General features: G+C 39.5%; 2 protein-coding genes and 1 long non-coding RNA gene across 3 annotated transcripts in view; 1 reads left to right on the top strand and 2 right to left on the bottom strand.

Annotated features, from left to right (window-relative positions):
* ITGA1 (integrin subunit alpha 1) overlaps positions 1 to 15,756 on the bottom strand; it is a 163,429-nt gene extending 147,673 nt beyond the window's left edge. The window contains exon 1 of the mRNA XM_081230400.1: positions 15,580 to 15,756. Within this exon, the coding sequence (XP_081086526.1) occupies positions 15,580 to 15,640 (61 nt within the window). The 5' untranslated portion in view covers positions 15,641 to 15,756. The remainder of the gene's footprint in view (positions 1 to 15,579) is intronic.
* PELO (pelota mRNA surveillance and ribosome rescue factor) lies at positions 1,162 to 5,825 on the bottom strand. Its single transcript, XM_081230401.1, has 2 exons — positions 4,923 to 5,825; positions 1,162 to 4,634 (listed from the first exon to the last, which is right to left on the bottom strand). Exons 1-2 carry the CDS (start codon positions 5,646 to 5,648, stop codon positions 4,203 to 4,205), a joined length of 1,158 nt encoding a protein of 385 aa, XP_081086527.1. The 5' UTR covers positions 5,649 to 5,825; the 3' UTR covers positions 1,162 to 4,202.
* Positions 6,177 to 15,246, top strand: LOC308615209. The gene is made up of 3 exons (XR_014015491.1): positions 6,177 to 6,793; positions 7,268 to 7,315; positions 15,008 to 15,246. It is a non-coding gene; the product is annotated as an uncharacterized lncRNA (long non-coding RNA).
* Positions 15,757 to 24,093: the final 8,337 nt, after the last annotated feature.

Here is a 24,093-nt window from a genome sequence, read left to right as displayed (position 1 = left end):
TTTAGTCATCATTTTTTTTTTTTTTTGGAGCATCTACTCTGTGCCAGGGTTTGTTCTTAGCATTGGGGATATAGCAATGACCTAATAGACAATACTCTCTGCCTTCCTGGAGCTTACATTCTAGATAGATGATAAGCAAAACAACTAAGTGAAATTAAGCGTTACAGAGAAAAATAAGACAAGGAAGGATAAGGGAATCTTGGAGAAGGTATATTTTTTTAAAAGGCTGGTTTAGGAAGACTTCATGGAGAAGGTGATATTCTGAGCAAAAACCTGAAGGGAGTAAGCAAGCATGTAACAGTCTGGTGGAAAAGCATTACAGATGTCCCACAGGCACTTCAAACCAGATTCCAAACTGAACTTAGTTTTTCCTTGCAAGTCAGCTTCTCTTCCTATTTTTCCTGTGTCTGAATTATGCCCTTGTATCTCCCACCAGTCAAGAAAAAAACCCGGAGATTTACCCCTAGACTCTACTCCTTCCATAACTCTGAACAAACCTCACGTCCCTCTGAGCCTATCTCCTAATACCTCCTCTTGACTTTTCATTCTTACTGCCTTTGTTTAGACCATCATTTTCCTCTTAAATCTTTCTAATAAGTGTTCTCTTAACCCGTCTCCTTGCCTCCAATCTTGCCTATGCATCCTTGATGCTGCCAAACAGTGAGGTTTGCGAAATGCAAAGTTTATCATGCCATTCTCCTGTTTAAACTTTTCCGTGGTTTCTCATAATGGTCGAACCTACTCTTTATTGTGGCATGCAGGGTCTGATGTGATTAGCACACTTGCCCTGCCCTCCTCCTCTTCCTGATAACCTCTCCAGGTTTATCATTTTAAGTACATTTACTGGCTCTTGCTCTATAAAGTTCCTTCTAAAAGCGACCCCTTGAAACATTGTGCCCTCTCATACTTTCTACAAGTTACTTTTATCCAGTGATTTGTTTACATGTTTCTTCCCTAAACCCAGCTCAGTACTGGGTTCAAACAGGTACTAAAAAAATGAACGGATAAAATTAAATGTACTGCCCTTGATGACTGGTGTAATATAAATAGGGATGCCCCATATCTAAGCTCTGGCCACAGGCGAAAGAATTTCTCTCTACTCAAACTCTAAGAAACACCTTAGAAACCCCTTTTCAACATGTAATTCAACATATCCCGATACTGAATACAAACTGCCAGTTTTATTTACTTGGAAAACCATCTGATTTAAAAGCAAAGTAGTACCTTCCCAACAAACAGCTTCTACTTTGGGGAATTCACATATACACCATTTCATCCGTGTATTTTTTTTTAGCAACACAGAGAATTTCAGTTCCAGAATATATGAACTGCAGAAATTATGAGTCACTTCTGTTAAAGATACTGAGTTTGATATCTGGTTACAGGGATTAAAAAAGGGAACTAAAGTTAATGACTGAAAGTAACTAGAGATAAAAGACAATTAGCTTTACAAACCTATTCTAGTGGCACCTGGGGGTGGGGGGAATCCAACTTGTATATAAGGGAGTAATGAAAGTGAAATCCAGTGTCAACAGTCCAGACGTAAAATTAGCAAAATATTTAACATATAATAGACCAGGAATAGCAAAACGTAATTTTGTATGTATCATATCTGGAACAAAATGAAACAAATTGCAAACTTCTCATTTACTGAGCCTAGGGAGGGCAGCAATCTTTGTTTACAGCAGGCACCTTATGGTAAATGGAAACTTACAGTACAACATTGCATTAATTTGAGAGCTATGTTTTTGACAGTGTTTCCATTTGTTACCATAGTCATTCCTTAGTAACGAATAGCAACTGGAATTAAACTACTGCATATGATTTCCAGAGACCTATGGTTCATTTTGTTTTCTATAGAATAGTAAAAACTAATTATTTGAATTAATTTTGTATTTTATATGCTCCTATCGCTATTTTGATATTTACACCTATGCATCTAGGAAGATTTATACTCTTGATTATGGTATTGGTATAATATGTAACTTTTTAAAAATACAAATTCTTAAAGATATTTTAAATATGTTATAGACATATAAACAGCCTTTCATTTAGAGTTTTATAGATAATTTAATTGAACATTGGCAGTTTAGCTCTTAAAAAATCTTAAAACTCAAATCTTTTTCTCTGTGGCTGGCAACCCTAGGCAGAGATTAACTAGCACAGGGAGAATAAGCTATGGCTTATGTTTATCAGCTTTGATTATACACAGCAATCAACTGGGGATGTTAAGATACAGATTGCAATTCAATAGGTTTAGTGTACAGCCCTCGATTCCAGTTTCTAACAAGCTCTCAGGGGATGCTGCTGGTCCATGGACCACACTTTTGAATAGCAAGGCCTGAATCAAGGGTCTCAGCCTTGATGCCTATTGGAATCACCTGGGAGCTTTAATAATAATTTTTAAAAAACACACCAGCATTTCTAGGGGTGCAAGGTTATTTAGTCTGGGGTCCAGTCTGGGTATAGAGTTTTTAAAGCTCCCAAGGTGAAGCTAAGAGGCAGCTAAATTTGAGAACTTATGTCCTAAAATGTATTGGTTAGACTTACCATAAGCTATTATTTCCCCTGGTTTTTATTACTAAGGATAACAGCTAGGAATAACCAGTTCTGCATAGATTATGAGCACGAGGCCCCAAATCTCCAAATTCTTCCTGAGAATATGATGCATCATCAATCAGGTTCTAACATTAAGAATCTTAGTGACTTCATATCTACACTCCTACCAAATTATTAATAACATACTTTTAATGATATCTTAAATATTCATGAATTATAACGACATGACAATCTGAATTATTTTGATTAGGAAGTACAATAGACATATAAAAATGCGGTTTTAAAGTATATGGAGGTGTCTACCCCTAACTACAGATAAAAAGGTTCAGATTAGTTAGGAAGTTTATAAAAAATAATCCCCAAACCTGGCACTTACACCAGGAGAAAGGCTCACACACAGACAGGACAAGCAAAAGTTTACTTAGTGTCCTTATTTGAAGCAGGCACCACTGATCCTGGAGTTACAGACTGAATTATCACTCTTTCTTCATAAGGCCTTTCCTAATTATTTTGCTAAGCTGAGATGTGTAAAAGGTCAAGATGCAATTACATTTCAAGGCCCCCTCCCTAACTCTTGGAAAAATAATGAAAATATTTAAAACTCTCAGCTGTTTGCCGAGATTCCCTAAGTATGGTAAAGAGCTGGAGTACAAATCAACTGCCACATACTAATGATGTGACTTAAACTTTCTGAACAGGCTTTCTCACCCCTAAAATAGGGCATAGACAAAGTCCATTAAGAATGTAAAAGCAAATACAAATTCAAGGTAGCATTAAACATTTAACTATGATAAGCCAAAAAATAAATACATAACTAGTGTAGCAGTGCAAAGAACTCAAGTCCAGATTGGGGACTACTTCTAGGTTTGCCACTAATAGCCCATAAGCAAATCACATACCTTAGCCTCGTTTTAAAAATAAAGGCACCTTAAATAGATTATCCTGAGAATCCTTAGCAGACCAAAGCTCAATGACCTAAAAATAACTAATTAAGTGCTCCTCTGAAGCAATTATGATTAGGTCTAAAGCAAAAAACCCCCCACCTTGTTACTTTTAATATGATTGGTTTAACAAGTTTCTTAAGAAAAACACATTTTAAAGTTGCCCTCAAGAAAAGTCTTCTAATTATTTAGCTATCATTTAAAATAGCAAATAAATTTAAAAATAAAAAAAATGGAATGTGGGGGGAAATGGAGAGAAAAGGATCATTAAGAAAACCAGTGTAAGAACACCATGCCGAATTAAAATAAACAATGTAAACTGAAGATGAGATATTAAAAAGCTTTTCCTAAGGAAAACTACTTCAAAGCATGCAGTATGGGATTTTACAGCCTATTCCAAAGAATATACAGGCATTCGTTTTAAAAATACAAAATGTTTCTAAGTACTGCGAATAACTCATAATTCTGAAATTAAATTATCCCAATTAATAAAGAGGGTAATACATGGAGATTATTTCCTTTTATTGTTCAGTTTGAATACATATCCTGCCAACCACAAATCACCTAGTGTGACCAAATACATGAGAAACCCCTGTAAGAATCACAAAGTGCCACTTTTGCAGCTTTCTGTCACAAGGATGCTGAGAAAATGTAACAGTGAAGGAGTGAGACACAGGTTGTCTCAATTATTAGTTCCAATCATTAATCTTCTTCAGAACTGGAATCCTCCTCTTGGTCAGAGAGTTCAGGGACAGGGAAGCGGAGAATGGCAGCTATCCCAGTCAACTGGCTGAGCTGTTCCCCAGACACATGAAGACTGGAGAAGATCCTAACAGAGCCTGCGTTCTCCTTCACACTGTCCACCAGCCGCACGTACCGGCTCCGTGTGGCCACATCCTGGTGCCTGAAGAGCTCATCGCTGATGAGCAATGTGTCAACTGCCATGGCCTCATTGGCCTTCTCCACCTGCTTGAGTCCATAAAAAGCTCGGTCAGGTTCATGTTGTAACATTTTATAGAAGTCATCCAAGGCTTTTACTTCCCCAGCAGCTTTAGTGTCTGAAAGGCGGCTAGCTACTGTAGGGTCACAAAGGGCCTCTTTCAGGGAGTACTTGTGTCCAGAGGAGGCATGTACCTAGAATCACAATTACAAAAGTTAGACAAAAGAACCTCTTAGAGTACCCATTAAACAGCCCACAATGACCTCAAGCCAAAAGCACTGGTAAGGCTTTATATGTTTACGAATTTAAGCCAAGTTTACTATATCAATTTGCTAGTCTCTTTTCATTTCATGATCTCACTTACAATCCCAGTCAAGTTAAACCTTCCTCCTCTTGTACTTTTCCTAGTTCTAAAACTTTAGGAGTCGTTTACATAAACCCCTCTGCCCATTCTTAATTATCCCTGGGTAAGACGGTTTTACCTGAAGGAATTTGGACCGGTTTTCCAGGAGCACTTTGTTGTCCGTCTTCACGGCTTGTTGAAACATGTAGTCGCAGAACTGCTCCCTCACAAATCCTGGGCTGGCCACCAGGACGCACTTTACAACATCAAAGTGTATGTGGCGCTGGATGGCCTGGACCACCTGTTCATAGAACCGCTCCAAGGCCCGGTCGTGCTGGGAGCAGTTGCCTTTCCGTTTCCTAGGTATGTTCACTTCCACCTTGGCCCGAGTGAGGGTCATGCTGGGAGTGACTAAGCAGATATGGGCGAGGCCTTCCTGCATCACCACAGCCGCTACATCGGCGCTCCAGGCTGGGTCACAGGCTTGCTCGATGCGCTCCAGAACCACGCTGTCCCACTGTTTCTTGGCCAGGGTGAATTGGCGGTTGGGCTCTAGCTCGATGGTGTGGTAAGCCCCCATCTTGACATACTCATTCTCCTGGATGTTGGTCCCCTTGACCCGCAGCTGGCAGGCTTGAGAGTCGAAGTCGATGGCCTCCACGCAGAGAGTGAGGGTAGTGCGGACCCGGTTGCTCCCTACGCTGCCCGTGGAGGACTCCGTCTGTACCTTGCGGATGGTGGAGGCGCGCAAGCTGTCGCCCACCTGCACTAGATTGTAGGTGTGCCACATGTCCTCAGGTTCCTCGGGAACCAGGGTTACCTGGCCCGCATTGTCTTTCTCAATGTCCTTCCTCACGAGCTTCATGATCTTGGCAGGGGCTCACTGCCAGAACAAGAGGAACCGAGGGGATCCCCACAAGGAAAGGAGTAGGGAGGGGAAAGTTTAGGCCGGGAAGGGGGCGGGGTCCGGTTCCTACAGGCACTTGCCTGGCGGGAAGGAAACACCTTCTATATGACTCTAGCGGCTGGGGGGAACACTTACTCTAGCCCTTCCTTTGCGTGGTCTCGGGGCGCGCCGCGTAGAACCGGCGCGAGAGACACCGGCGAACACCTCCTCCGCGGTTCCAGCCGCCGTACAGACCGAGAGGACGACGCATTGAAGGCGCATGCGCAGCCCACGTCCTGCCTCCCGGCGCACGTTTTACGTCCCCAACGGGGAGGCGGGGCCGCAGCTTGCGCGTGCGCAGGCTCACTAAGCCGGGAGGCGTTTCTCGGAGAGTAAACCACCCAAGGAAAGTGTACGGAATCTTTGGTGGCGAGTCCTTCGTATTAATGCTGAACTTGGACGTCCTAAGTTTTCTCTTCCACCCCTGTTTGTGAAGAATCTGGGGAGTTTGTGAGTGCAAATATATATATATATATATATTTCAGCTGTGTGCGGTTGCCACGCTACACCTTCTCCCTCCGGGTAAATGGAATTTCAAAACTTACGGAAAAGTAAAAGGAACTCAGAAAAGTGCAGACTTGGCCCCAAGGTCCAAACTACGGCCCGCTTTGCTCCTGCCTTATCCGCACTCAGACGCCACACGCTTTTTGGAGCTGGTCTGTCCAGAAGCTGTTTCTTAAGAACGACTGGTCATAGTGCGTGTGGGCCTTGAGTAACATGCCCAGCTGTTTTCTGCGCTTAATTAACCAAATATGCATGATCCGATTAACCCAGATGTTAGAACATTGATCCCAGAGAAAGAAGAAACCATCTGTGGAATTTATCCCTGGATGGACCTCTCAGTTGCTTGATCTGATGTCCTGAGAATCCCAGAATCCAAGGTTGGCAGACTCAGCTTTCTGCAGCTCAGTAGCCTGTGAAATGTTTACGGGGAGCAATTGGGTCTCAGTAGTTTAGGACGGGACCGTCACTGTCAAAGCTGAGCTGAAAGCTGAGGATTGGGGAAGTGGGGGAGGAGTGTTCTACTATGACCGACCTTGATTGAATAGCTACAGAATTCATTGGTAAGAAAAACCTTACGTCACTTAACATTTTGGGGAGGGGGAAAGGAGAGGCGGGGGAGTTTGGGAAGTGGGGATTGCCTCTTAAAAGGACCAGTGAATAGAAAAAGCCTACCAAAGTTTTCTTGAGAGTTAAGATGGGTTGGAGAGAAGAGGGCACAAATCTTCCCCATTCGCCTTCCTATCTTATTGCGTATGGCATTTAAAGGGAAGCTTACCATCCTGAACTGGTGAGACAGGGATGAAAGGGAGCAATCTGATGTTGGCACAAGTCTTGATACTCAAATCTCAATTAACTTCCTCAGAGATTGTCAGGGGATACATAGGTCCCCTCCAAAGCTCTAGTACAAATTAGAACCAATATTTTGTGGCCTCTCTTCTCCCTCCTTCTCTTTCTGTACCCCCTTCCTTCCCCACCTTCCTGTCATACTGAGTGTCCTTCCAAAGTTCCTAACTCAGACTGCCTTCTACCTCCAGGAGAACCCAGCAGCTTTTCACTGAGCAAGGAACGGATCACACTAAAGTGTGAGTATGGCTTGTGTCTCCAAAGGACATGTATCTTTTTAAAAGGTGCTTGTTAAGCTAGAAGAATTCTTAACTGGTAGAGTGAATGTGTGTGTGTGTGTGTGTGTGAGAGAGAGAGAGAAAGACAGAGAGACAGAGAGAGAGAGAGGGAGAGAGGGAAAGGAGGAGATGCTTTGAGATACTCCTTGATCACCTTTCTAAGTATAATCATCCCCCTCTTGAAAAATCTGCCAAGGATCGAAAACCACAGAATCACAGTGATAGGCACACAGGGACCTTAATAAATGTTAGGTTTTTACTGAAGAGCTCTCACTTACTGAATATTCACCAGGTACTTTCCTATGCTTTTTCTAGTCCTTGCCTGTAAGGTAAATATTTGTTATCCTCATATATAAGTGAAGAAAATGAATTACAGAGAAGTTAAGAAATGTATTCAAGATCACATAACCAGCATTCAAATCCAGGCCTGCTTAATTCCACACTCTCTTTCCACTGACACAATTCTACATTTATGGATGCTTGAAATCATCTCTGCAACCCCAAAGATTATGTGCTATTACCCACTGCCACTTCTCCTTAACTCTCACCTTTGCCAGTTAAACAAAGACTCACAGCTTAGGAACCAGCCTAGGACATTTGAAAGGAAGGTCCCTTCCTTGCTCTTTTATTACTTTAAAACAGTCCTTATATTCTTTTCAACGTAATATTCCTTTTGCTCAGCCTAGGTCACCGTTGTAATTCTTGAGAAAGATCTAATATTCTACTTTAGAAAAATACACACGTATTTCGACATTGAGAATCTATGGGAAACCCCCATAGACTGTTGATTCTGTGGTTCTTTTGTTTGTTTGTTTGTTTTAATTATGAGGCACACTGCTTTGGGCTGTCTTTTTAAATATAAATGTGCTTCAGTGATTGAACATACTACAAAACTTTTCACAGAATTATTATTTAATCTGGAACGTCTGTAACAGAATTTTCTTTTTAGTAACTTCGGCTTGTTGTTGAATGATCAGGTGCTTTTCTCCTAGATTTTGTGTTATAACTTAGTCTTTCTAGATCAGTCGTTACACTTTCGAGTTATTTAGGGTTCTCATTCCCTATTAATTAAAATCCAAATTCCCTGGCATTCAAGGCTTCCAAGACATGGCTTACGAGCTTTATTTCTCCTTTAATTCAGAGTTTTTGATTTGTCTATCACTGATATCTTAAAATTAAGAAGTCACGGGCCTCCCTGGTGGCGCAGTGGTTGGGAGTCCGCCTGCCGATGCAGGGGATACGGGTTCGTGCCCCGGTCTGGGAGGATCCCATATGCCGCGGAGCGGCTGGGCCCGTGAGCCATGGCCGCTGGGCCTGCGCGTCCGGAGCCTGTGCTCCGCAACGGGAGAGGCCGCGACAGTGAGAGGCCCGCATACCGCAAAAAGAAAAAAAAAAAAAAAAAAAAAAAAAGAAGTCACATTCTGTTTTATAATGTTACTAACAATTTAAAAAGAAGATTACTCTTAAAGTAAGTTTCTGTAAACCTATTTCAGTTTTTTGAGATAATCCATGCATAGATAAGAAAATGATTAATTTTTAAACACATCTTAATGAGGAAAAGGTCTTAAAATGTTCAAAAATAATGTATGATGACAATTAGTTTTATTATACTTGGTTTGGAAAATGATCTTTACAAAATAAATAGCCAGCACTCTGATTATAAATATCTAGTAATAATAGCAATAGTTTATTTAGAGAATGTGCTAACCTTAGATTGTACAAAGATGCCTATGTGACCTCCACAGGCAAAGTTAGGGGTCAACAGGAAGGGTTATTCAGTTAATTCAGGCAAAATGGTGAAAGGGAAAAGGGAAAGGTTTTTTTTTTTTTTTTAAAGGACTTGCTGTACTCACTTACTATCTAAATTCCTGTGATTAAAAATACTTACTTGCAGTTGTCACAGAACAATACAAAGCTCCTACCAAATAAATAATTTTATCAACAAAAGTGTGTGTGTGTGGGTGTTCCTGTTTGTATGAATCTCTGTACAGTACAGGATCATTTTATTAAAAATATTACAATAAAATATGTAATTTTAGAAACTGCTCAATACCCATGCATTTTCAAACTGTAGTACTTGGCAAACTAAAACTATATAGTTAATAAGAAAATTTTGAAAGTACATTGTAATTTGTATTAATAGTATAGGATTTATAATAAAATATGCAGACCATTCATCTTAATCATTTGAGGTTCTAATGTGATTGATTTAAGTGTCCTACTTAAATTTAAGAATTTACATTTATTTCAGCAGATCTCAGATAGTTCATAGAAATAGCATGTCTTCACTCCTTTTAATATTTGAATTATAATGATTTTTCAAATCAGATTTCTCACTTAATTTGTTTATAGAGCTCTACATTTGGATAAAACAATATTAATGCTTTTGCACATAAAATGAATTCTTAATACTAACCAGTACATATATTGTAATCTCCTTTTAAGATTTACTTGACTTTTTCACCTTCCTTTTAAGTTACAGAAGACGTTAGATAAAAATTAGGTCCCTTCAAATATACATGGCCCTAGCTCTAACCACCAATATGATAGAATATTAGAGATGTTAGAGCTTGCCAAAACTAGCGTTATTGATCCTGTGACCTGGAACATTTTTTTATTACTTTATTGTCACCTTTCTCCTCCTGAAGCTTCCTTTTTAAAGGGAGAGTATTCAGAGGAAGGTCTGCTCTTGGGATCTGGTGAGGTTGCTGGTGCCAGAGGAGCAATTTATCCCCTGAATTAGATAAGATTTGGCTCTGGAAGAGAACTGAGAAGGGGGACAATGTTCATATCTTTGTACCTAGAAGGAGTGTGTCTGAAATCTTATGATGCATGTTTTAAAAGTACAAAGAAATGTGACAGAAAATTGCATGTAGATATACTGCATGTTATTTATTATAATTTTCAGATGTGTGTTTTCCCACATTTCAACATCTCTTGAAACTTGGAGGCATCTAACCATTTAGCAATTATAATTGGATTGGCAGTACTTTTCTTTCTTAATAGTACATAAAATAACGGTGCATCATTCAATTGATGGTGTCTTCCATTCAGTTAGATATAAATATGGGTAGATGGAAATATTCCAGGTGGGGATATAATTAAAAGAGACAACCTGACCCCTTAAGTATTTTATGAGTTTGTCTGTAATCTAGTCTTTTGTGACTCGTTCAATAACAAATTTTCAAGTGACTATTATTCTAAGATGGTAGAGATAATGAACAAGGACCCTATCCTCACAGAGCATACAGCGAGCTGGGAAAACAATTAGATGTTTAATTTTAATATGTGGTATATTATAGAAGCAAAAGTGCTAAGGGCATACAAATCTTTGGGGGAGGGGGTCCAATCTATTCCAGTGGGTTCTTGGAGATCACATTCATACAGGGACTTGAGGATCGGTAACAGTGTATCTGCTTATGCAAAAGCCTGGAGACTTCAGAGGAGCTGGCACAATAGAGGAGCTGAAGGAAGCTTAATAATCATGAGGATGAGAATATATTCAGCTCATTTACATCTGTTGATACTCTACTGTACTTGCTTTGAGAGCGAATACAATTCTCCAGTCACAGACCACTCTGAATAGGCAACGTATTCTGACTTTAGCATTGTGACAACAGTTCCAAATATCTTTCATCTCAATTTCCTAACATGAATTCAGATACACTATTTTGTATTTCATACCACAGAAGAGTAGTGTAGGAAAAGAATAGCATTTTGATGCCTAATTTTCTGAATATATTTAAAACATGAGCTCCTTTATGAAATACTTAAGGGGCATATTAAAATTCAGCAAGTTCTACGTCTAGTGGGAAGTTTGTTGGGTTTAGGTGTTGGAACACAGGTAGAGGAACATCCATCTAAGGAAGTAAGATCCACAGTTATAAGTTGTGGTCCAAGAGCTCATGCATCAAAATAGCATCATGACAGCAGGGAAGAAAAATAGGCAAACTAGTTTGGCATATATATTTTATTGCTACTGTCACTGCCTATTTATTAAACAAACAAAAGTCCTATGAATTTATCGCTGCCTTTACAGACATCATAATGACTTAAATATTTTCACTGTCTTCCATTGTGTGTCATTGGAGGTCATTTCTTTGTTATGGGTAAGTGGCTGACTTCTTTCCATATCCAGCCATTAGCTCACTTCTTCTAGAATAGGAAATCTTGCCTGTGAAAAAAGTCACAAAAGAAGACTCCTGCTTTCAAGCTAACTAAAATGTTTCTAGGGAGGAAAGATATATAACTCAATTAGGGATAATTCTATATTTGTATTCTTAATAACCAGAGATAGTAGTCTTATTTGTTACAATTAATGTAGGGAGGGACATCATCTAATTTCACTATATACCTAAAAGTCATGGAAATAACAGACTCACTTCACCATTAATTAGATCCTTATCAAAGTCTTTTAGACAATTATGCTTGGATTTAACATTTAGAGGGCTGAGCAAGAGAGAAATGGACTTACATTTAGACAGCCTGGTATATTATTTCAGAGCATGAGAGATCTGAACAGGCTTTGTGGTTTATTAATTGGGTGACTTTGGTCAAATTAGCCTCTTAGTATTTTGGTTTGTTCATCTCTAAAATATGGATAATAGTTCCAGAATTTTCCCTTTTTTGAGATTAAAATCTAATATGTGCAAAGTTCTTGGCAGAGGGTCTCTTACCTAATACATTCTCAGAAAATATGTGCCTTTCAGCAATAAGTTGTGCTAGTTTTTCTCTGTTATCGTTGTCTTGACCCTTGTCCCCTGGGAGTTTGAATTCTGCCATTTGGACATGGCCAATGGGATGGCCGGGCAAGGCATTGGAGGGTAGAAGGAAAAGCAGGGGTATTCATTTCCCCTGCTTTCTCCCTGCTCTGCTTCAACTTTGGCACTAGCTGCATTCTTCTTCTTATGGCCACAGCTCCTGTCCAGTGGTCCCCTCTCCCATAGCCAGGGTTCACAGTCAGGCTGACACTGCTGCCTTCTCAGGCCTAGGAACGGCAATGGTTTTTCTTCTCATGTTGCTTCAGGTACTTTCTTTCTACTATTGCTCATTCTACGTGCTCCAGCCATCTTTTGTCAGTTCCTTTATATGCTCCTGACAGCAGTCCCTTGATTTAATTTTTTTCAGTTAAATCCTTTATATACGCCACTAGTTTTTTTGCTGGGACTTTGACATATATAATATAACAATAAAGGGCTTCCCTGGTGGCGCAGTGGTTAATAATCCACCTGCCAATCCACCTTGAACACGGGTTCAAGCCCTGGTCCGGGAAGATCCCACTTGCTGTGGAGCAACTAAGCCCGTGCACCACAACTACTGAGCCTGCGCTCTAGAGCCTGCGAGCCACAACTACTGAAGCCCACACACCTAAAGCCTGTGCTCCGCGACAAGAGAAGCCACTGCAATGAGAAGCCTGTGCACCACAGCGAAGAGCAGCCCCTGCTCACCGCAACTAGAGAAAGCCCGCACACAGCAACAAAGACCCAACACAACCAAAAATAAACAAAATAAAATAAATACATTTTTTTTAAAAAGCTTAAAAAAATAACAATAAAGACATTGTTTGGACTTAGAGAAGGACATCTTTCTTGATGAATCATTTTTAAATGTTGGGAAAAGCTAATACAAGGCAGTTCTAAATATAATGGGAAGTTTACTGGGATGGTTTGTTGGGTAGGTGGTTGTTGGGATGTAAACCCAGCTTTGAAGACTGGGGAGAGTTTGTTTAGATGGCAGGGGGTGGTAAGAAAGAAGGGTGGAGTGCTCTTCTAGATGCAGAAAACAAGATTACGTGCACAGTAGTAAGATGAGCATGAAGGTTAGGGGGAAATAAGGAAATGGGACTGGCTATCATGGGCAGTTTATGTTCAGAGGTTTTGGTAGGCAGAACAATGGTCTCTCAAATATCTTTATTTTCTAATCCCTGGACCTTCAAATATATTACCTTATATGGTAAAAGGGATTTGGCAGATATGATTATATTAAGAATCTTGATATGGGGAGATTATCCTGGATTATTCAGGTGAGCCCAAAGTAATTAGGATTTTAATAGGAGGAAGGAAATAAGGTCAGAGTCAGAGAAGGAGATGTGATGATGAAGCAGAGTCACAGGAAAAGATTTGAAGATGCTACTTCGCTGGCTTTGAAGATGAAAGGTGGAGCTGCAAGCCAAGGAATGCAGGTTGCCTCTAGAATCTGGAAAAGGCATGGAAATGGATTCTCCCCTAGAGCCTCCAGAAGAAATGCAGCCCTGCTTGCATCTTGATTTTAGCCTAGTGAGGCCTCTGACCCACATAACTGTAAGAAAGTAAATTTGTATTGTTTTAAGCCAGTAAATCTGTGGCAATTTGTTACAACAGCAATAGGAAACTGATAGAGGCATAGTAGGAGACAGAGGGTGCTGGATTAGGGCAGACCCTGAAAGGTTAGTTGAGAATTTTCTGTTTTATCTGAAAGATAACAAAGAACCACCAAAGATTTTTGACTAAAGGCTAAGGTATAATGAAAATTATGTATTAGGAAGATGAATTAGAGGTTAAGTTCAGAATGAAGACAAGATGATGAGTTCTGCAGTACTGTGCAAGGGTGGGTATGGTGATAAGACCCCAGATTAGTTGTGGACTCTATGAATTGATGAGAAGTTTGTTAGGAAGCTGACAACATGATGACTGACAGGGTAACCAACAAAGGAAAGGAAGATGTCAAATTTCAGGTCCTTATTGTGTTGTGAAATGGGCATAAATATAGCACATATAAGGAACCTGTTGATTCTGAGATAATAACTTTAAACTCTAAATTTCAGTATGATTGAATAATACATGTGTATAGATATAGATATAATACATATATACACACACAAAAGAGAATTAAATGTAATTTATAAACGTGTATGCATTATTTTCCTTTAAGTTCCTTCTTGGATTTAGCAAGGTTTATTACCCCCAACAATTGCAGAAAACCCACAGTATACAACTTGTGGCTGTTTTAGGCATGGGGAAATAAAGTAGTTGAATTTAAAATATATACATATATGTATAAGAAATTATAATTTGTTTCTGTTTTTTCAAGTTTCATTCTTTTTAGAGGATATGCAGACCTCGTTTGATCATTTCTGCATTAGTGACTGCTTATTTAGTAAAATGAAAAAGGTACAACTTGAGTAGTTAGTAAACCATTCATATTTTGCACAACAAGAAGACAGAAATGCAAACAACCTCCAAAAAATTTGAGCTGGAGAAAAGTCATAGGTCAAACACATGTAAAGGGTAGTGACAGTGGCTGATAAGGTCAACCATTCACTGGCTGTAAAGTGGTTCAGAAGTTGCCACTGTTTGGATTATTGGCCCTTTTCACACAAAGCTTCACCCTATCTGCCTTCTCTTTCTTTCACCCTTGCAACTTTTCCCTCTCAGTCAGTAACTGGTAAAAAAGATCTGACCACGGGTTAATCATTTGGAAAATCTTAGAAAATGCTACGATCCAACCTTTTTTCTAAATTGAACGTAACTTTGCATCTCCACTGTGTTTAAGTCTCTCCTGAAAGATAGCTATTTATGCACAAGTAACAATACTATATTTTGCATTTAAAAAATTTAGTCGGCTGTGTGATATTTACAAAGTAAATGTTCACTATTCCTTCCTCACTTTCAATAGGTTCCTTCTCCTGGGTGTTAACACAGAAACATCATTTCGAGACAGGAGGCAACTTTACCTTGCATTCTTCCCTTTCCTCATTTTGTAGCGGAAAATATCTTGAGTACTTGACAGCAAGAAAATGAATAATACCCACTCCTGAGCAACCTGAGGGTAGGAACTTTGCATATAAATCAGGGGCCCGATAGTTACCTCCCTCAAAAAAAAAAAAAAAAAAAGAAAAGAAAAGGAAGGTAGAAGCTATCAGCAAAGTCCTAAAATACCACGTATATTGTCAAAACAACTTTAATTTGAAAAGTCAGTTCCACCTTGTAAAGTTTTCAGCACCGCTCCCGCCTAACATTGGGGTGGAAGGTTTTGAAACGACGTCAAAAGTAATTCATAACAAAACCCAAACGCAGCAACTGCTTTCTGTACTCCAACCTGCCCAGAGTACCTGGAGCGCCGGAAAGTGGATCCGCGCTCCGTTCTCCCCTATGGGCCGAAGCTCTGCATGCCTCCCTCCCCACTTTAAGCCCCTAGTCTCGAGTCTCGAGCGCAGGAGATACCCAGAGAAAAGCAGGGTCACTCACCGGTGAGGAGCCAGCAGCAGGCGACAGCGACCCCTGGGCTGGCGCGGCGCCGGGGGGCCATAGTTGGAGCGGCCGCAGCGCCCGGGGGACGCGCTGGATCGGAGGGAAGGACTCGGCGAAACCACGCGCTGGAGCCTCGTTGCTCTGGGCCACTCTGCCCGCTGCCGTGGGTCTCAGTCGCTGGCCCCGCTGGCCCCGGCGCCTGGGAGCAGCACAGCGATTTCCTGTGTTTTCGACCAGCCCCTCTAAGTTCGCTTCACGCTTCTCGCATCCCAGAGGGATTGCCACATCTCCCCGCCGTTCGCACTCTCGGGCTCTGAAATCCCACTGGCAGCCTCCCAGGCTCTTTCCGAGACATGGACAAATAAAGCCAGCTTCGCGGGTCCTTGTTTAGGCTAAAGTCCACGAGCTGCGAAGCAAACCTTAAAGGGACATCTGCCTTTCATTGAGAGGGTGATTCCGCTCCCCGCGCCAACTCCCCAAGGTAGTAGGAACGCAGCCGAGGGCCGGACCTTCGGAGGGTGTCTCCAGCCCAGTGGCTCCGCCTTCGCACCCCTCACTTCTCCCCGGGTCTGGGCACTGAGGGCACTTTCAAAGTGCCGGGCTCCTAGGCCCTTAAAGGGAGGCTGCTTTTCTGGGGTCCGATTGCGCAGAAGGGATCGGTCCGTTTATGCAAGTGAGCAGATCTGGTAACCCTCGTGCCTCTCCTGTGGACACTTGAACTTCGCTGTCCAGCCTTCTCGCACTAATAGTGGGTGGGGGCGTCCACCCCGACACGCCCCGCTGAGGGCTTGGCTTTCACTTATGGAGGGTTTCCTTCCTTATGGCGATTCGTGGTCACAGGGAGGCTTTTCTTTGGGAAGACTGTGATAAGCTGGGGGAAAGGAGAACCAAGACTGGGGGAAAACAAGAAAGAAAGAAATGCAAGAGGGAAGCGGGAGGGGAAGGAAGGGAGGAAAACAGTCTCGTTAGAAATGGAATGTGTGTGGGCAATTTTGTTTAATCTGAATTAGGATGTTTGTACACTGGAAGTTGAATCTAATAAAGAATTTAGGGCACTGTTTTATTTCTTGTTGCTACAGACTTTTATAAGTAAGAGTGCTTTAAGTCGGTTGCATGTTACTCCCTCCTTCCTCGCTCCCACTACTCTAAGGAACTGAGAATTGGGAAGGTAAGTTGGCCCGTCAAAATGCTGGGGCTTGGACCGCCCTCCTTAGGAGACCCAGGCCACTTAGGAGTTTGAAATGCTTCCCTTGTCTGGTGAGTTGTACATCCTTTGAGTCAAGAGCCACATCTACATGTTAGCTTCACCGAATACTTGCTGTTTTTAAATCAGCTGTGTTTTAGTGGTTTTGAGAATTTCAAAGAAGGGGAAGGAGTGGATGAGTGGATTTGTGTTTACAGGTGGTGGAGGGACTCAATTCTATGCAACTCCACTCGATTCAGTTCAATTCAATTCAACTAATTACTAACTGAAAGTTTCTGTCTAGCAGGTCTAGGGCTAGGCAGGACAAGAGTGCCACCCAAAGGAGGACTCATTGCCTGGAACACAGTACAGGTGACACAGTACAGAGAATCCAAGGGAAGGGCAGAGAGGAAAACCACAAGGATGATTGAATAGATTGCCAAATAGAAGACTGCAGGGACTAAAAGTTGGAGAAGACAAAACTTTAAAAGTTTAATGAAGATCAGAAGTAGGGTGGGCAGAGGTGAAAGGTTGAAGGCCATCAAATCTCAGGAAAGGACCTATCCATCTGCCAAAGAATTGTTCTTCTAATTTATGAATTTGAAGTGATTCACTACTTAGTATATTAAAAACCCTGTTTCCCCCTGTTTCCAGCTCTCGTATTTTCATTTCTTAGTCCTATCTTCAAAATTGCAGAAATAAGTCTCTAGAAAAATTGCCTTGTGTTGGGCCACTGTTCAATCCCACTTGGCTTTACTCGGGCTCCTTTGCCTGCATTCAGTGCTCTCAGTACCCCAGTTTGGCTTTCCAGTCTCTCCTATCTTCATTAACTTGATATCATCAACGTGCTTCCTGCTGCTCCCCTTTCTGGGAAAGCTCTGCCACAGAATGCCTTTCCTGTGTATATCTCACCTCTCTGTCTGTAGTTTCACTTATGTCTTATGCTTCTCAGTATGACCCAAAGGGCTTTGCACAATAATCAGTAAATTCTGATTAATTGACTTATGCTTAGACATTAAAAAATCATAATATTTTCCTAAAAATATTTCTCCAAATTGCTCAGAGTTTTCAAAAACAGATAATAGTGTATATATATATGTGTGTGTGTATGTGTGTGTGTCTATGTGTGCATATACATATATGTACACATATATACACATGCATGTATGTATATGGAATTATAGAAAATTGCAGTATATTGAATTATAAAAAATGAAAAGAGAAATTGTAAAATTATATCTTATTGAAATAAAGTAGGATTAAAACATACTTACAATCAAGGCTGTAGTTACTGGGAACTTTACCTTTCTTTGGGAGCATTAATAAATACTTGGAACTTAAATATTTTTAAAATCTCCTCTAAGATTCACAAACTAATGGTAATAACCATTAATGATGATAACCAGTGCTATGGTTGAAGTTAATTTTCATATGTGTTATGAATCTTATGGCTATATTTATTGATCTTCTTCATGTCAAATCAATGCAGATGTAGAAAAGTATTGCTGGAGAAGTAAATTTAGAATAAGTGTTCATTTTCTGAATTTCAGTAAATCTAAACACAAATCAGTGTCAGGAAACCTATTTTCTTAACCAGTTTTATCCTAACAGAAAGACATGCCATTGAGTGAACTGAGACTTAGAGAAGATAAAAGCTGTGGTCACAAACTAGTAGTTAAATGAGGTCACTTGATGGCTGATGCTAAGCTCTAGACTTTATACTGTATACTTTTCGATTTTAAGTGAGACCTAATCTGATCAGATCTCTTTTAGAGTTTGGAAACATGGGTGAAAATTAAAAGTACACTGAGAGGTTAGAGGCTGAACTGATTAAGAATTTGGAAAGTAGAGTCTATGAAATGAGGCAAAAGTAATTGGGGTTACTGACCAATAATCTCAAAAAGAGAAACAGATACTTCATTCCAAAGTATTCTCCTTGGAGCTAATCTAATATCATGAGAAAGATTATGGTAGGTTCTGGAGTTAGACTGCATGGATTCAAGTCCTGGAACCACCGTGTGGTAGCTGTGTGATTTGGGAAGAATTATCTAGTGTCTCTAAGCCTCAGTTTTCTCAGAAGGAAAATGAGGATGAAAATATTGCCTTTATCAGAAGATTGTTGTGAAGATTAAATGAGAGAAGACTACAAAGCATTTAGCACAATGCCTAGATTACAGTACAGTAAATGCTTAGTAGAAATGAATCATTCTTCCCAGTAGTAGGAGAATTAGTATTAGATTGACAGTGGAAACATAGGGTGGGACCTCTGTGTGGTAGGCTCTATAGGAAGTGATGTAATTGGATGGGCATCAGAAAGGCAACTTTAATGGTTGGCTAAAAACATTTCCATCAATTCCTATTATTGTTTCTAGAATCCTCACCTTCAGAATATTTACTTTGGATTAGGAAATTATCTTGAAGATACCCCTATAAAATGGGTATACCTTAAGACATCAGAACCTTTTATGACATTAGCAAGGATTTGCTTTTCAAATTAGCTGGCTGTCAAAAGATTATTCTTATTATTTTTTTAACAAGAGAAGAAAAAATTCATTAAGGGGATGGGAATAAAAGAGAGTCTAGAGTTCTGCTTCTGGTGTAAGCCAGGGTTCTTTGGTAGTACAATCATGGATTCCCAAGGCCACAACATAAATAATGTATCCCCATCTGGGTAGGAAGGTGGTGTCACTTTTACTCAATAATAAATAATTTTTAAACTACTGTATGTTAAAATAACATATTTTTATAAGAAAAATACAAAATGATGTGTTTTGAAAAGTTAAATGTGAGGTCTCAAATACATTTTAAGGTATCCTCAAAGTGTGCTTTCATTCTCCCTCTTTGACTCTGAGGATTCTGGGGTAGGTGGTATTGTCTAGAGCTGCTTCTGTTTTTACAAAGATTTCATGATGATTCAGATTTTAAAATTTACTATGTATGTATTCAGGGTAATGCACTCCAAGACAATGATACTAACTCACGGCGCTAACCCATATGGGCAGCTTAATCTAGTTCAATAATTTTTGAGTTCCTGCTATGTATCAGACTCCAGGGCTACGTTCTGCAGAGGCAAAAATGGGTAGAACAGTTGTTTTTCTACTGAAAATCTGCTGTCCATTAATTTCTTTCACTTGTAGGCAGGAACAGAAAATAAGCAGTTTTGTTCTCAATTCTAACATTGATGTGTTTCATTTTAAGCCTGTTAAATTAAGCAGTCTTGTGAAATTACCACATTAGTTGTTGCTGCTTCAACTTAAGAACCCATGGTTGCTTCTTCTCTGGCCAAAATCAAGTCGTATGTATGATGACAATGATGTGGGGCTTAAACTTCATCACGAACCAATCTTTTTTGTTGTTATTGTGCAATGTTCTTGTGTGAATGTTTTTTCACTTAAAATATAAAATAGGTGTTCCTCCCGCTCTATTTCCTGGACAAGTCTGTGCCAGAAACCTGGTCCAAAGACATTTGGGCAATGGGTACTTATGAAAAAAGTCTGACTTCAGAATCCTGGTGAGGGACAGATCTTAACACTGTAGGAAACTTCTCTAAAACTTCTTGGCAGACTTCAACATGAGTGAGACAGTAAGACTACAGTGGGAGAGGGAGTGCCGGGGTGGTACCCTGGCAAGAATATTCACTTTGTGGCACTCTCTGACTCAGAATAACCAGTACTCAGGAGCAGTAACATTTTAGCTGTGTTGCTGGATCCCTTAATTTGAAATGTGAGTTAATTATATTTTAAGATATTAGGCAATTCTAGAATTAGTTGAGCAACTTGATTTAAATATTTTTCTTTAGCCAATTTCTAAACAGTTAAATCAGAGGTGGACCCTAAAATCCCAGGATTATAGCAAGTAAATCATTAGTAATCAAACCAGGAAGATAGGTATTTCTTATAATAGGACTGGGTCACTAGATATGTATGTATAAAAATAAATACATCAAGAGAAAGAGTGTCTATTATTTGGCTCTGAAATAATATAAATTATTTTACAAATTATGTGGCTATTTTTCATCTGCTTTACTAGACTATAATCTATATCAAGACAGTCAATTAGTAATTTTTATTGCCTGCAAACATCTGCCCTCATATAATTCATTCATTCCAACATTTATGGAATTATTTCTGTGCAGCAGGAAGTCTTCTGGGTCCTGCAGATTCAGAGATGTTGAAGTGTGTGGCCCTACCCTCAAGAAAATTCACAAGCTGCCTAAATATATGCATAGAAAGATATTTCTAATTGCATCTGATGAGCCCTAGAATAGAGGGTAAAGTCAACAGGAGGAAAAAAACAGAGTTTCAAAGAGATGGTGGCACTGGAATTTAGCCTTGCAGGAAGTGGGCAAAGGTTTCATAGATGGAAGAAGGGTAATGGGCATTCTAGACACAGGCAGCATGAAATGGATGAATAGAATGGAATAGAAGTTAGGGAAGGCAAGTGAAGTTGTGATCAGATGTGAAAGAATCTTGGAAGGATGCCAAGGAATTTGGAATTCTTATAAGCATAGAATATTTTCATAGTTCTGAGTGACATATTCAAACATGTTTTTTACTCTATTTTTATTTTCTTCTCTTATTTGTTTCCTGAAGTGGCTTCATTTTATCTAATTTTGAAATATATTAGAGGAGATGAAATACATTAAAGCCATGAAGCACACTGTGAAACTTTTATCCCCTAAATTTTTATGCAGTGCCTTCCTTAAGGAAATTTATTGTTATTTATTCTCAATAAATACAATTACATGCACTATTAGGATAAAGGTGGACATTTGTCTGACAAAACAACACAGATAGCCTAGAAGAGTAATATTTGGTGGTTCTTTTAAAGTTTAAAGGAGATGAAAATGAAGCCACTTATCATGATGCCTAAAAGAAATTTTAAATACTCCAGTTGGACACCATATAATAGGTATTTAAATATTAGTAAAGATATACTACCAATATTGGCCATTTTAATCTTTTTGGTCCCAAAGTAGATCAATGGAATGAAGGCAGCCATGAACTCCTAATCATCCACGTCTTTGTTATGTGGGGTGAGGACTGCTTTTAAAGGCCCTGCCCTGAAAGAGGAGGTGTGGGGCTTTTCAAGAAAGATAACCATGACTAGTTGATCCCCCTCCAGGAAAGGAAACTGTGGGCAGCCAAGAGGATGGAGCCAGAGATTTTGAGTTAAAAGCTACTAAAGTTGCCAGGGTAAAACAAGAAGGAACAGCCAAGTGTGAGTAGGCAATGAAGACAGAAGCATTGTGGAGCAAGATTGGAACCAGAAGGCTTAGAAAATTCAAAACTAAGGCCATAAATACCAGGATCTGCCCTGATTTTTCTTTCATTTTGGTCCAAATGTGCTATAAAGGCACAAGAGAAGAGTTTAAAGTACCTACTATGGACTTATGGCTAAATGTATCTGAGCCATAAAATGTAATAGGACAAGTAATTGTAATATTAAGTGTATTAGTAAGGCTAAAAAAGAAATGATAAGGTTAATTAAACAATTATATGTGTATATTGCAGGGAAGAATTCCATAGTCACTGAAATGAGGAAACTATTTTTATGAGACTAAATTTCTCTCTCAAGCCCCTAATATACAGAGAAGTAATTCAGTGTTTTCTTCTCTTTTATTTTTTCCTGGGAATGACTTTTTAAATTTTTTAAATTTAATGCTTGCTGAGGGGAAAATAAAAAAAGGAAAGAATATATGACCAAAAGAATGAGTTTTCCTTTTCATAAGATCTACAGAAAGTTGTTGAACTCCATGGATGAAAAAAGAGTTGTAAAGGATATAAGAATGCAGAGAAATTGGTGGATCCTGAGGTGGCGGAACAGGGCCTAGAATGACTACAAAGAATGTTAATCTCTTACGATCTTATAGCTCATTTTTACAATAACCACCCTGCCAAAAACATACAAATACAAGTAGAATAAGATCTTTTGATATAAATTCAATCTACCTAGAGTAACAATATTTAGATTTTCCTTATCATCTCCATAATACTTAGTTTTGAGATTGTTGTATTTTGTAACACTAGAAGTTATGGAAAGTGAATCAGAATTTTCTACTTTGTGGTGATCAAAGTTAACTCTTCTGAGTAAAAATGGTATTTTTATTCCATGAAAATGTCTTAATGAAAAACTCATTCTGTGTGAACTATAGTAATAGGCATGTTTGTGCAATATTAAAACAAACAAGAAGGGAGAAGTATTTCTGGAATTATAGAGTAAGTATCTCAAAAATTCTGCTCCTTCATAAAGGCCATGAGAACTTTGGCAAAAATTGTCAAAATCAACTTATTCCACACTCTGGAATTAAACAAAGAGTTGCAATTTTTTTTTTAATTAAGAAAAACAACTGAACCTTAAAAAAACAGCAAACTCTGTGGCATGTTAATTTTCCCTGTTTCCATCCCCTTCTTCCCAGCTCTGTGGTATCCTGAAAGCAAATGGCCTCACAACTAGAGTAACTGAAAATTGGCAGTCTAGCAGCCACTGTATGTGGCAGAACAGGTTTGGACCTCCCCCAAATCCCTAACCCAAGAGAATCATTACTATTTGCCCTGAATGGCAATTTCAAGTTCCATTCTCAAGTTTTGTCTTTATTTGCCTTGATTCAGAGCTAGCTCTGTGAAAGTAAACCTATTCCAAAGGCATTTGTTAAAAGAAAAAAAATCATTGGCCATTGTTTCACACAACGGTGGCTTGAAGCAGCAATACCAGTCAGAGTTAACAAGAGGCTGATGAAAATGCAAAAGAAAAAACTAGAGAATACGATGTTCATAGAGAACTTTGAAAAAGTTCTACGTATTTCTGAGAATATAGAACATGTGCTTGTGTAGGTCTATTTGTATGCTCCAGAAACACCTGAGAAGACTCTAACCTCTCACCTCTGGCTGACCTTGAATCTGTGCAGTCAGGAAGTAAAGGCTAAGGCAGAATTGTAAACTGACCAGTGGAGCGTTGAAGATGCACCCTAACATGCAGAGAGAGCCCTTCAGCAAAGGCTGGGAGACTTGATGTTTCAAGGTATTAAACAGAAATCTGTATTTAATTATTAAGTGACTATTAAGCTAACCAACCAGAGACTTCAGTAGCCATAAAAAACAAAGACTTTACAGAATTAGTCTAGGAAAGTCACTCAGCAAATACACACAGCAGCAGTAGCAGCAACAGCAGCAGCAGCAACAATAACAACAGACCCTAGAAAGTGACGTAGTTTGCAGAACCGCCATATTATGATATTTTAAATGTCCAGTTTCAGCCAAAAATGACACATAAACACAGGAAAAAAGCAACAATAGAAACCATCCCTTAGGAATCCTAAATGTTGGACT

This window comes from Mesoplodon bidens (genome assembly GCF_964165515.1).
Source record: "Mesoplodon bidens genome assembly, chromosome: 4".
Classification (NCBI taxonomy): domain Eukaryota; kingdom Metazoa; phylum Chordata; class Mammalia; order Artiodactyla; family Ziphiidae; genus Mesoplodon; species Mesoplodon bidens.
Note: the sequence above shows the minus strand (reverse complement) of the source record. Positions and strands in the feature narration are given on the sequence as shown.

Coding starts and splice junctions, on each gene's coding strand:
- PELO (XM_081230401.1), bottom strand. CDS start 5,648: ATGAAGCTCGTGAGGAAGGACATTGAGAAAGACAATGCGGGCCAGGTA. Junction 4,635..4,922: donor ACCGGTCCAAATTCCTTCAG/GTAAAACCGTCT, acceptor TTGTGATTCTAG/GTACATGCCTCCTCTGGACA.